This window comes from Athene noctua, chromosome 2 (assembly GCF_965140245.1).
Source record: "Athene noctua chromosome 2, bAthNoc1.hap1.1, whole genome shotgun sequence".
NCBI lineage: Eukaryota > Metazoa > Chordata > Aves > Strigiformes > Strigidae > Athene > Athene noctua.
Window position 1 is genome coordinate 148,979,051 of NC_134038.1, and position 14,065 is coordinate 148,993,115.

Sequence of the window (14,065 nt, forward strand, 5' to 3'; positions counted from 1 at the left end):
ATTTTAGAAAGAAAATATTTAGTTACTATATTCAACTTAATCCTTTGGTTTTCCCCCCACTCCTTCCAAAGATGGTTTACCACATTGCTAGATGCTTCCCACATGTGCACAACAAACTATTTAACCTATTTGAATCATTTCTGCGACAGCTTTGGAAGACTGGAGAGTGGCTGTATCATTTCTTTTGTACATCTGTGCTAAACGTGTCTTCTTGCACACAAGAATGTCAATTGCTTACATGGCCTATCATTTTTATTTCTGTGATATCAAGTTAAAAGAGCTACGTAATGTCAAAAACAAAGCAATGGACCTTTCAAGAGAGTGTGCTCGCCAGAAATAGAGATAAAATATGAAAGAAAACTAAAGATTCCAGCAGTAGCTTCACACTGTGAGCAACCTGCTGCCAGAAGAGACAGACCACACTCTGCTCTCATCACCCACCACTTCCCAGACACTGCTTCCATCCATACAGGCTCTTTAGGAAGGACAGGCAGGGGAGACGAGGAGGGGCTGTTGCCCTCTATGTCACTGACCAGCTGGGGTGCATGGAGCTCTGCCTGGGGATGAATGAGGAGCCAAACGAGCTTATGGGTCAGGACTAAAGGTAAGGCAGGGACAGTTATAGTGGGGGTCTGCTACAGGCCACCCGACCAGGAAAACCAAGCGGGTGAGGCCCTCTATAGACAGATAGGAGCAGCCTCACATTCACAAGCCCTGGTCCTCATGGGGGACTTAAAAAACCCCCTATCTGTTGGAGGGACAACGCAGCAATGCATACGCAATCCAGGAGGTTCCTGGGGATGGCCTTTAAGGTCCCTTCCAACCCAAACCATTCTATGATCCTTCTTTTTACAAAAAGAAAACTTAAATGTGGAATCTGAGTAGTTAAGAAAGCTATTTGGCTTACATGCTTGCTATATCAAAAAGTATGAAATAAATCTGGCAACTGACAACCCCAAATTCTATCTCTTTTACACTGATCGTACATATGGGAATTACAGGTGAAATTACGAAGGCATATGACTAGTGAAATTTAACCTCTATTTGTCTGTGGCCATGTAGTAACATAAACGACTGTGCACATCCATGCTAAAAGAAGCAATAATCAGCAGGGCAGAGCATGCCATAGGATGCTCCCTTGCATCTTCTATTTGGGGTCAGTTACACTTTCCACAGCCACCTGAAAAATTCTGAAGCACTGGAGGCCAGAAAATCTGAGGCCAGCAGATGGGGAGCTGTTGACCTGCTGGGCATTCAGAGAAATCACTCTCTCTGCCAGCTGACCTCCACACTTCTTGTAACATGTCTAGAGCAGGAGACCAGAAGCTAAGAGAAAGCCCCAGAGACACCCACTGAATGGCATTAGAAATTGAGAAAGTCACAGTGTTTGTATGAGCCTGGACGATTAGTGGGACCATCAGTAGCCTATGCTGATGACTAATAAATAATGAAAACAAAAGGGACAGAGACATAAACATCTGACAACATGGAGGTGCAGCTGCTATGCACAGGGGCCAAGCTGTCCACCAGGACCTAACACATTGGCTGGTTGAAGTGTCCTGTTTCCCTGGGTCCAAGCATAAGGAAGAATAAAAATAAATAAATTATTACTATCTTTGGCCATCTAAGGAGTAAAGAATAGTTGAATATTGTATAAAATGTAGCTAAGGATAATACTGCTTTTCCTTAGCTGCTTGAATAATCTGAATCAAGAACTTGCTGTCACAGCACAGTTTAAATTGCCTGAGGCTAACTTTCAAAAGAACTGAGAATCAAGTAGAGGCAGAGGCATAGCGAACCTGACCCACCCATCCACCTCCTCTAATTAGGTCAAATTGGATGAAGAACATGGCAAATAGGTAACTCTAGTACTACCATTCTGTGAGTTAGATTAATCCTCTTTAGCTTGGTAAAATTGATTACATGCAAGACAACTGATGGATCTGTAGCCGGTTACAAATTTGACATACACCACAAAAAGCTCATGAAAGCTCAGACAATAACTGAAAAATTGAAAACATCTCTTGTAACACTGAAGTATGCACTCAAACAGCATAAGTCTTATCTACCATATAAGGATGTTCAACAAATGTTCAGCAGAAGTTGCTTATAACTATAGGAGTTAAAGATATACATACATGGAGCTCATTATCTCACTTTCCAAGCTTACAAAATCATAGAATAGTCTGGGTTGGAAGAGATCTTAAAGACCACCCAGTTCCAGCCCTCTGCCATGGGAAGGGACACCTTCCACTAGCCCAGGTTGCTCAAAGCCCCGTCCAACCTGGCCTTGAACACTGCCAGGGAGGGGGCAGCCACAGCATCTCTGGGAAACCTGTGCCAGGGCCTCACCACCCTCACAGTAGAGAATTTCTTCCTGATACCTAATCTAAATCTACCATCTTTCAGTTTAAAACCATTACCCATTGTCCTATCACTATGTGCCCTTATAAAAAGTCCCTCTTCAGCTTTCGTCTAGGCCCCCTTTAAATACTGGAAGGCCACTGTAAGGTTTCCCCAGAGCCTTCCCTTCTCCAGGCTGAATGACCCCAACTCTCTCAGCCTGTCCTCATAAGGGAGGTGCTCCAGCCCCCTGATCATCTTTGTTGCCTCCTCTGGACCTGCTCAAGCAGGTCCATGTCCTTCTTATGTTGGGGGACCCAGAGCTGAACACAGTACTGCAGGTGGGGTCTCACGAGAGTGGAGTAGATGGGGAGAATCCCCTCCCTCCACCTGCTGGCGACACTTCTCTTGATGCTGTCTGGGACATGGTTGGCTTTCTGGGCTGCGAGCGCACATTGCTGGTTCATACTTAGTCTTCCATCCACTACCACTCCCATGTCCTTCTCCCCAGGGCTGCTCTCAATCCACTTATTGCCCAGCCTGTATTTGTGCTTGGGATTGCCCTGACCCATGTGCAGGACCTTGCACCTGGCCTTGCTGAGCTCCATGAGGTTTGCATGATCCCACCTCTCTAGCCTGTCCAGGTCCCTCTGGATGGCACATCCCTTCCTCCAGCCTGTCGACCACCCCACACAGCTTGGTGTTGTCGAGAGACTTGCTGAGGGTGCCCTCAATCCCACTGTCCATGTCCCCGACAAAGATGTTAAACAGCACCGGTCCCAACACTGACCCCTGAGGAACAACATTTGTCACTGCTCTCCACCTGGACATCAAGTCATTGACCACAACTCTTTGAGTGCGACCATACAGCCAATTCCTTATCCACCAAGCTGTCTATCTGTCAAATCCATGTCTCTCCAATTTAAAGACAAGGATGTCTAGTGGGACAGTGTCAACAGCTCTCTACAATTCCAGTTGCTCTTCCCTTACCCACCAACACTGTAAGCTCACCACAGAAGGCCAGGAAATTTATCAGGTACGATCTGTCCTCAGTAAAGCCATGTTGGCCACCACCAGTCACCTCCTTATTTCCCATGTGCTCTAGCATAGTTTCCAGGAGGATGTGCTCCATGATCTTACCAGGCACAGAGGTGAGACTGACTGGCCTGTAGTTCCCTGGATCTTCTTTTTTTTTTCCCTTTTTAAAAATAGGGGTTACGTTTCCCCTTTTCCAGTCAACAGGGTCTTTGCTGGACTGCCATGACTTCTCAAATAGGATGGATAGTGGCTTGGCCACTTCATCCACCAGTGCCCTCAGGACCCACAGCAAGAATTACTGCTTCTTCATTATCATTTACCAGCAACAATACCATTACAAAAAACCAACTATTTAAGTAAAGGGAAATGTTTTTCTTTCCAGCATTCACTATATCCTACTTTGTTCTCTATTTACTCCCAGGAGAATTTTGAATGTACGTTAACAAATCACTGGGAAAAAATACTTTGGAGAAAATTGCGAAGTAGTTTGTGGAAGAACAAGAAAACATATTTCTAAAACTCTAGTAAATTGAAAAGTAAACTTGAAAAGATACAGAAGTGGCAACTATTTTCAACTCAAGAAAGTTTTAAGATTATGATATATTGGAACTGCATATGTCTGAATCAAATTTGATAACATTTTTCTGTTTGGCAACACAATATTAAATGACCAAGTGTTAAGAAATATAAAATGCGAAAGGTAGTACCACTAAAATTAGGATGTCACTTAATCACTGTGGATTTAATTTTATGAACAGGTTTGAGTTCTCTATACGGTTCCAGACAAGTCAGTGGTCTCTTTAGCATTTTAACTAATGTAATAATTTAAAATCCAATAAAATTACACATTCAAGCTTGGTACTAGTTTAATGCAGAAATCTTGCTATGAGAGGGAAAGTTGGGGTGGAGAAAGTTTTAATTTAAAGAAGTAAATAAAATATATTCTTAAAGACCAAGATAAATGCTCCCTGTCTGTTCAAAGACTATGTAAGCATATAATGGTGAGATTTTATTAATTACAAAATGAAGTAAAAACTACAAAGCAAAGCACATTTAATTGAAAATGACAGAATGCATTACTGATTAGCATGAAAGAGGACTCAAATTTCCTAATTAAACTGGGAATGTTTAGGAAATTAAAAAAAATGTTTATTATGTGAAAGCAACACACTCTGCATGTAACTGAGAGCAAGATGCAGAAAATAAATATATATTAGACTCAAACCTCTGACAGAAGTACATGACTGCAGTTAATATTCTGTGTTAGCCTGTTAAGTCAAGGAAAGCCAATTTTTAAAATAAGAAAGATAAAACACACAGAGAAGTCCACGTGTTAGTCCAACTCTGAGAAGCACCCTACTTCTGCATTTTTATTCCTGCTGGAGCCAGTCTGCAGTAAATTGGGTGATGTAATGCCTGAATCTCAGGCCATCTTCACTACCAGCAGGTCAGGTCAGATCAGATCAGATCTAAGAGGTTACTCTTCCCTCCATTTTGCCAATTCAACTATTTAGCAGCTGCTCTCTCCATCAGATACGTGAAATGATTCAGCTTTAAAAGAAACCATGTTTTGAACAGGATAATTATGGAGACCCAGCCACAAAGAAGTCAAACAGTTAACCGGCAGACCTATTGGGCTTACAAGGTGGAAAAAAAAAGAAAGGACTAGTGAGGCAAGGTGGAAGATGTCAAGCTTTAAGTCAGAGCTGTCACTGACAGACAGTAACATATAATCATGACCTCAGTCAGTCTGAATTTAACTGGACAGGGATGTCTCAGAAACAAGGCTCAGGATATGGTTTCATGAGAACTGTAAGAGCATAAACAATTTTAGGAGTCCTTGTAGTCCTTCATTCCTGTCCCCAAAGTGCAGCATGTTCCTTGGTGCTTCAGTTTTCTGAGAATAATGAATACAGTCAGAATCATTCAAGTATACAGAATCTATGTACAGTAACTGTTATTGCAAAGGCTGTATATCCAGGGGTAGAGTTGCTGTATGTACAGTAGAAGTCAGATTTAGTAACAACAACAACAATTTGAACAAAATGTTCCTAGGACAAAAATCAGGCTCTGGCAGTCACAGACAAACATCAGGAGAAGAAAAATATTCCATGTTCCACTTCATGACCATTACATGAAAAGACCAAAAGTGTTGTAATCCTCAGGAAAAGACCATGAAGAGCACATTAAAGAGGTAAGACCCCAAACTAAAAATTAGGAATATGGTATGGGAACGTAAAACCTTTAGCAAATGTCTGTTTACCATTTTCATGAGGGGCCAAAAAAATGTATGAAATTGCTGTGAATGGGTTAAAAAGAAAACCAATTTTTTTCCCCAGATGACATTATAATCCTGCCTATAAAGTTCTGTTTGGATGAGTTTCGAGCCAAGATGTTCCATGCAATGAGATGTTGTAAAACTCTTGGATACTTCAGTAACATTAAAATAGAATGTTTTGAAAACCTCTGCATAATATTTCTAGGAAGTGTAATGTACATCAGCCCCATTCCAACAAAAAGCCTGACAGGTTGTTGCAGAATATTGCCACACTAGGGCAGAGGTAAAACCAATGCATTCCTCATGTACTTACTGCATCTTGAACTCTGTATTCAGAACATTCAACATCAGAATTAATGTAAAAATTCAGAAGCAAATTTTGTTACTGTCTATATTAACACCGCTACACAGGACTATCGCTTATCAAAATTAACCTGAGAATGTAAATAATGAATGTGAATCCATAACCAGTGAGCATTTTTTGGCTGTTTTAGTGATACTGAAGTTTACCATGTTATTTGAATTCATTTGAGCAACCTGAGCATTCAGGCAGTGGAGATGACCTACAATTTTGCTTCCTCTCATGTTGAACCTCAGCTTTTGGTACGCCTTGCTGTGTACCTTGCATTACTGTGGCCCCCTCCCAATTTTCTTCTCTGTTCCCCAGTACTGCCTTTCATTTTTTTAAATTCATGTGTATTGTTTTTATACATTTTTGTAATTTCTTCCATCCTCTTCCTAGCTATACCCAAAGGTGTCTGTTTCAGGGCATGTGCTTTTCCAGTACATATCACAATAATGAAGTTTATCCCTCGACTGCCACCCAAGCCTGACACCTGTAACACTCATACTGCTTACAAAGTAACTGTGTTAGCACCCAATGCAAGAAACCATCAAGCATGATGTGTGCAATAACGAAGAAACCGTGCGTGTGGTCATACAGCTATTACTTATTCCTATTACTATTCACTGCTATATAGGTTCCAAATCTACAAACAATGGCTGTGTCCTTCAATACGCCACAGTCAGGTTAAAGGCAGGCCACAATTATACTACAGACCTGAGAACTTTTAATTCTAATAAGCTTTCAGAAACACTGTTCCTCCCTAACTCACACCACACTCTCTAACATATAGGCATTTCCCCTTAAAATATTTATGGTCCACTAACTGCCAATAGTAACCAGCTAAGCAAGCCCTCCGTTATTTCATTCTATCTCTTCTAAGGACCTGTTATTTTATATTTTGATTTAAAAGCTAAAAATCAAACACAATCTACATAAAAGTCATACTAGCAACTACAGACCAAGTATGGAAGAATACAGAAATAAAGATGTAGATGCAGAGGAGATGAAAGGGGGGAGCTGCACAGTCCCACTAAAACTACTCAACCTTGTGACAGAGACCACGTATCTAACACACAGGTTAGGTACCACTAAGAACCTACATCCCTCTGCCTCTAAACTCACATCTGAGAGAACTTGGCATTGCCAAGCTGTTAAGTGTTTTTACAAACAACACCTTGCACACTGCATTAAGAATTTATGAAGAAAAGCATAATTAAAGAAAAATAAAATTTCCTCTTGATACCCTTCAGATGTTACATAACTTTCTACTGCTTTCATTTTATTCATCCACCTAGTGATGCACTTCTGCTGCCCTTCAGGCATTGCATAACTTCAACCTCACTGAAACCTTATTTGTCAGCCTTCTCATACCTACCATGACAGAAGCCCACATTTCATACTGTCCCCGAGTTCCATCAAACAGGACAAGAACAAAACACACAAGTAACAGGCACCTCTCATAAGTCTGCACCACTGCCCATCCACACTCCACCTTGCTTATCTTTTGTTTATATTCCACAGTGTCTTATGCACAATTCAGATCACAACTTAAACAGGAGATGGATGTTTTCATTTTGCCATAAGGAGCCATATAAGAACATAGATATAAGACTATCTAAAGTACATGATTATTTCCCTTAGCTCCAAACACACTATACACAAACCACACTCATATTCAAGTGTAAATACACAATGAAAATGGGTTGTTTTACTGCAGATCATTAGAACAGCATCTACACTGTGTTCCTTTATCACCGTCACCTATGGTGACTAACAGTTACCTATGTCAAACTTCAGGAACTGGTATTCAACGTTCTGGGTTACCTAGTCTCATTTCCACTTCCTGGAAAACCTAAGAAACGCACAACCCTTTACATAAGAGACTGTTTTGTGTACATGCCTAACCTACAAATACTTGAGATGTCAAGGAAGTGTAAGTAGTCTTAAAAATAGTTAAGAAGTTAAATGGGTCTAAAAAGCCATTGCATCAAGTGTCCCCTTATGGAAAGTTATGATATAATTAATAAGCCTTTAGTGTCAATATGACACTTACTAAATGTAATAAAAAAAAAAATCTGCAATAGTCTGCTAGCAACCCACATTTTTTTTTTCCTCATTGCCATACCCTTCTATTCCTCCCTTCAACATATGAGCAGACTTTCTCAATGGCAATAGGTGCTCTTGCATCTTTTGTTACAGAATGCATTTTGACACCTGTATCTTCCCCTTCATTCTGTTGTCTCCTATGATCCTCATTCAGAGCACCTTCCTCCTCTAACTTTCCTCACCATGTTTTTTTGGTGTCACTTAAAATCCTCCTCTTTTACCCTCTTAACCTTATTCCAGACTGACCTCCTTCCCTTACACAGCTTCACTGACTCATAATCTCTCTTCTCCAGTGACCTCTCTCCTGCTGCCTCCTGCTGTTCAACTTCTCATCTGGATCTTTCAGAGCCAATGCAAATGCAGACACTCACCTTTCCTCCCATGCCCTCTCCTCTCTGTCTGTCCATATAAATCATGTACAAAAACCTATCCTGAAAGAACGTCAGAGCTGCAAGTAAACACTCAAAGGTTATGAAACATGAGAATCAACATTTCCTCAAGAAGCAATCTTAATAAATTGCTATGTAAGAGAGAAAAGACACTTTAATAGTTTATCAGTTGACAAAGTTGTTCAGATTCTCCCATAAAAGTTCAGAAAAGTCAGGGATCCTCCTGGAACAGATACTAGGTAGTATAGAGGGGTAGGTCTCTATCTGGGCCTACCAGCCCCCTAGCAGGCTCTGAAAAACTTTGAATATACCCAAATGCAAGGCAACACGGGCTAAAGTTTGCATTGCCCAATGACCGACAGTCACCAATATTATGGCAACCCCTCAGCTAGTCGCCTCTCTGGATTTATGACTCCACTTTAACTCCCACTGGGGCTACAACCTTTCCTCACTCACAGGTACCCTAATCTGACTTTGACAACTTCTGTAGCGGAGTCTTTGCTTGATACTTGGAAAGTTTCAACCTGACCCACACAATTAGTAGCAGACTTTCTAATGCTGCCTCTTTAACCTGCCTTACCCCCCACCAGTAACTTCCTAAATGTAAATTAAAAGCTACTAAATAATTACTGTCCTCCTCCCCCTGCTTCTCATATTTTTCTTTAAAGACTTGAGCCAGATGGCTGATAAATCTAGTCAGATTTTTTTAATGGGGGATTCCTGTCATAGCACATGACTTGGTCAGATAATCAGTGAAAGACAGCAAGATCTTCTACAGGATGGAGTGAAAACTCTCTGGTCAGACACTGGAAGTGTTTGTTCTCTAGTGACAGTATCTGTAAAAATGTATGTCTACTGCATACACAAAGCACACATAGCATGGGATCACCTGCAAGCCCCAGCAGTGGCGGTGGAAACCACGCATCTGAATACTGCTTCACTGAAAGCAGCAACCAGTGTTACCACAGGTCACTGGAAAGGAGCAACTGAGAGGATGTCCTGCTGCTCAAAGAGAGGGTGAGACCTTCCTACTGCTCACTGGAACATATTGATGTGGTCTTTCCTCCTATTGACTAATATAAGAAGTTTCAGAAAGAGTGGAGAAGACCTCTCAGCCTAGACCTGTGGTATTCAAACCTCTGGATGTTTCCTAAGGCAGTCTCCCTTAGGAACCATGAAGAACTACAAGAACTAAAGAATTATCTGAAAAATATCACAAATGCATTTGTTGAATTATTAATTAAATGTATGGGATGCCCTAATTTTACTTTGTTTGTTTTTAAACTGTGAAAGACAGTCCAGGGGCCTCACTGTCACCTCATGAACAGATCCTGATGAAGGCTGTGGTCAATTCTGTCATCTAATTTCCCTCTAAACTGAGGGAGCTTGAAGAGTTGTGGGTAAATGTATAAATGGGTCTACCTGAAATGTAAAAATCCCTTTCACAAAGGTAAGTACATCACATATAACCATGGAGGACCAGTGTGAAATGGGTGAAGCAAATGAAAAAAAATTAACAAACAGGAAAGTCTTCTCTAATCTCTGTGCTAAGCCTAGAATACCCATAAGCAAGGGGATCCAAAGAGTAGTCAAAAACAAGTAAAAAGAGCTGAACAGATCATCTGCTATATACTCACATTTTTTTTTACCTTTTTCTATAGTGTTTGCCTATGGTTGCCAGCCAGGAAAAGCTGAACATTACTGTTCTGTCTCCTATACTGTTTTATCAAGCCTCTCACAGGGATATTTAGATGAGATTTTTCCTTGTCCAGGGACAGGGCCATGACCATCTTTCTCCTGCCACTGGAACGAGAAGATAGCACCTATTATATTTTGCCATCTTTCCCCTCTCTCCCTTGAGATTATGTTTGGGGAAAAGAAAGATCTTCCTGATCAGCACAGACTTTCCCTTTCCAAATTATACAAGGACAGAAAACCTGTTTGAAACAATCCAATAAATGCCTGAAAACTTGATCATACCTATACTTTCAGATGAGCGCACAAACGTAATGTAAAAGGCATTAAGCACTGAAGCCATGAATGACACAACCCTGCCAGTGAAAAAGACAGAATCAGAAAAGAGGAAGGAAACATCCTTTAACCTTTTCCCACATGTGCTTGCCACACTGCACTTGTGTCTCACTCGCTCTTTAAAAATGCAAGTAGTAGAATCAAGCCCTGCTGTCGCCTGTGCTATAGGAAAGGCCCTTAGTCTCCTTCCACAAAGTAAGCAGCACCTTGCTTTCAGCAGTCTATCCACACTTTGCTTTAAAATCCGGATGATGTAACAAGCAAAAAAATCAAGCAAAAATTTCGAGTGTTCCTTCATGCTGTAATATTATGCTTTAACATACCACTATGATATCCCTGTGAATTGACCTTGTCACAGGCAGACATAGGCTCTATTACTCCTAATAAACTATTCCTCTTTTATCAGTCAAACATCTCACTTCAAAATTATAAAAAGAATTCCGCAATACAAACAAGCTTGAAGGATAATACAAAAATACTTGTGATTATTGGTGTTGTGGTGTATGTTTTTACCTATTACTCCAAGCCATTATTTTGTGAGACTACAGGCCACTTACAAGCAATCTGATGTAGGCTTGTAAATGCAGATCCCTTTAAATTTTTTTTTTTTAAATGAAAGCTATTCCACTTATCTCAGAGGGGGAAAACCCAGCATTCTGGTTTGGGGATTTTTTCCATATATATACACATGCATTTAGTAGCTGCTATTGCTAGTTACATTACAAGACATAAGCAGTCCTGCTGAATCCAGAGCAAGTGTAGGTGAATTCAACACTGGTAAAAGGCTTATGCTAGGCTGTTTGCCTCACAGGAAGAAGTCTACATCTAAAATTTATGCAGTGAAGGTCCAAGGCTGCGAAGAGGTTTGGAAATTGTTAGCTGAGAACTAACATTTCAACGCTCATGTAATTTATGAATTAATGGAAAAGAAGGATGAGATTTTGTTCTTAGAAGTTTTTAGTGAATTGAGGGGGCTTACTCTGAAAGCTTTCACATCAAATGGCCTGATTGTTCAGAAGGGGGACACTGACAACGTCCTGAAAATCAACCCCCTTTAAAAGTTATCCAGCTGAGTAAACCATGATGAGGAACTTGCCATAATCCGTTAAAAAATTTAGCCTGTGATTCCTAACACGATGTCCAGATCATCTAGTGTTATGATCTTGCAGTCCTGACAGTCTACTGAAGTTGAGGGCGCTTGGCACCGTCTCAGCAGCACTCAGCACTCTGTGTGATCAAACTAGTCAGCTAATAAGAGTTCAGGCTACGCACTGAATGAACATAGAAACAAAACAGGTTGAGGCACAGCTATTTTAAGACTCTTAGTTAGAAAACGCACTAATCGTCAACAAGAGGCTTTGCAAATGATGTATATTTTATGTATGTGAATGGGTCAGAAAGAACACAGAACCAAGAAAGGGACTGTAGTTTCAAATGGGTAATGTTGCAGAAGGGGCGGGGGGAGAGTTTATTTTGAAAAGCTATTTTAAGTTTGAGGAAAGGACGAGAGCACAGAGTTACAGAGTAGACAAAACTGCGCAGTGCTTTGAAAGGGAAACCTTTGAAGTTTATACTTGAAAAGAGAATGCTGTGTATATACGGTGATAAAGGCATAACAGGGAGTTTGGAAAAGATGGACTGAGCTGCAAAATACATAAGATGGAATACCAAAGCCAGAAGTTAGAAAAAGGACTAAAAAGTGAACAAGACTGAGAATGCAGGTAGCTTTGAAAGAGAACAAAACACACACATAACACGACAACATGCAAATAGTAACTTCCTTGATATGCATAAATGCACAACATGATTTTCATGCTAGTAGCTAAAGAATTTAAACTGGAATTTCTCAAAATAACACAAGACGTAACTATGAGAGAAGGGAGATGGAGGAGAAAAGGCAAGAAAAGAGCTTTTGAGGGCCAGGCAATCAGCAACGAGATACTCACCTGACGTTTAAAGGATGGAGAAACTGGAAAAATTCCTGTAAACAGTGCCTACAAAGCACACTTACATATCCCATGGAGGGGATAAAGCACATGTATGACTAGAGCACAGCCAGCTATCTTCTGATTGTGACTGTTTGTTTGTAGTTTTTTTTTACTAGAACCATAAAATATGATGGAACAAACTGGGAGGTAAGTGACCAGCAGATATATTAAGTATGTCTGGTGAGCAGACTCAAGGATAGGATGACTGTATTATTCTATAGAGGGATAGAGGAGGGCAGACAATATAGGTGAGGGCAATGGAAGGGTATAAGGACAGGTCTGTACTGGAAGCTGAAGTGTACAAGGGGAAATATATACTGAAAGACAGGGTATGAGAAGGCACAGACGAGTAAAGAATATGTGAAATGGAAGAAGAGCTGACCACTCTTCACAACTTCATTATTATGGAACTATTTGAATGTACACAGACAAAAGACGCTAGTGTGGAACTACATAATTTCAGGCAGAATAGACATAATGAAGACATGTACTGACACTGTCAGTAGTTACAAACAAGTATTAGGGATGTACGATAAGAACAGGGGCAGGATAACTTATGCCAGAAGAGTTATTTTGGAAGATGTGAATGCCTTGGGATAGCGAAAGGAAAGGTTAGCAGGGATAGCTGGAGATGAGGGAGGCACACAGTACTAGAAAAGGGAGAAGTTAGAGAATACATGTTTGTAACTGAAAGATGTGCTCTCATTTCCTACTTGCATCAAGCATTACACAGAAGAATGATGAAACAGCTGCAGAGAGGCTGACAAGCCTTCCTGTCTGTTCTACATCTAAGCGAACATACAGAATAGACGGAATGAGGACGCAGGGTATTTGTGTATACACAGAAGCACGGGGCGACAGTACATACAGACGCGTGCACGCTGGGCTCTGGGGTGCCAAGGAGCGGTGGGTGACAAGAGTGCGTCCACACGCCAGAGTAAAGAGAACGAAGTGTACGCGCACATGTGGGCAGGTGTGCGATTACGGCGGCGGGGCCGGGGACCGCGCAGCTCCCGAGCCTGCGGCGAAGGGCAGGGCCCGGGGTCGCACGGCGCTGCTGCCAACGCCTCCCGGGAGCGGGAGCAAGGCCCGGCAGAAGGCGCTCTGCGCGGCACCACAACATGGCAGGCGGCCCACAGAGCACACGGGAGGCGATGCGGGAGCGCAGAGGACAGGCGGGGCGGGGAGGCCGCAGCCCACCGCGGCCTCGACCCCCGCGCCGAGGGACCGGCCTCCGCTGGCAGGGGCGGTGGCGAGACAGGCCAGCGGCGGGAGGGGGCGGGCAAGACAAAGCCCGTAGCGGCGGGGTACGGCCGGGACGCCCCTAGGGGCTCCCTCCCCCCACCGAGGAGCACCTGCGGGGGGGACGAGGCTCCCCGCGGGCCCGTTCCACTCACCCTTCGCTGGAGGTCTCCTCCTCGGCCATGGCGGCGGCGCGGCGGCCGGGAGCCGGCAGCGGAGGAGCGGCCGCGGCGGCGGCGGCCGGCAACGCAGCGAGGGACAGCGCGACGGCGGCGGCACCGGCCATCACGGGCTCCTCCTCCTC

At 42.4% G+C, this 14,065-nt stretch overlaps 1 protein-coding gene across 1 annotated transcript in view; it reads right to left on the reverse strand.

Annotated features, from left to right (window-relative positions):
- Positions 1-14,065, reverse strand: part of ABHD5 (abhydrolase domain containing 5, lysophosphatidic acid acyltransferase) — a 30,024-nt gene extending 15,959 nt beyond the window's left edge. Inside the window, exon 1 of the mRNA XM_074900602.1 lies at positions 13,917-14,065. Coding sequence (XP_074756703.1) covers positions 13,917-14,047 — 131 coding nt within the window. The 5' untranslated portion in view covers positions 14,048-14,065. The remainder of the gene's footprint in view (positions 1-13,916) is intronic.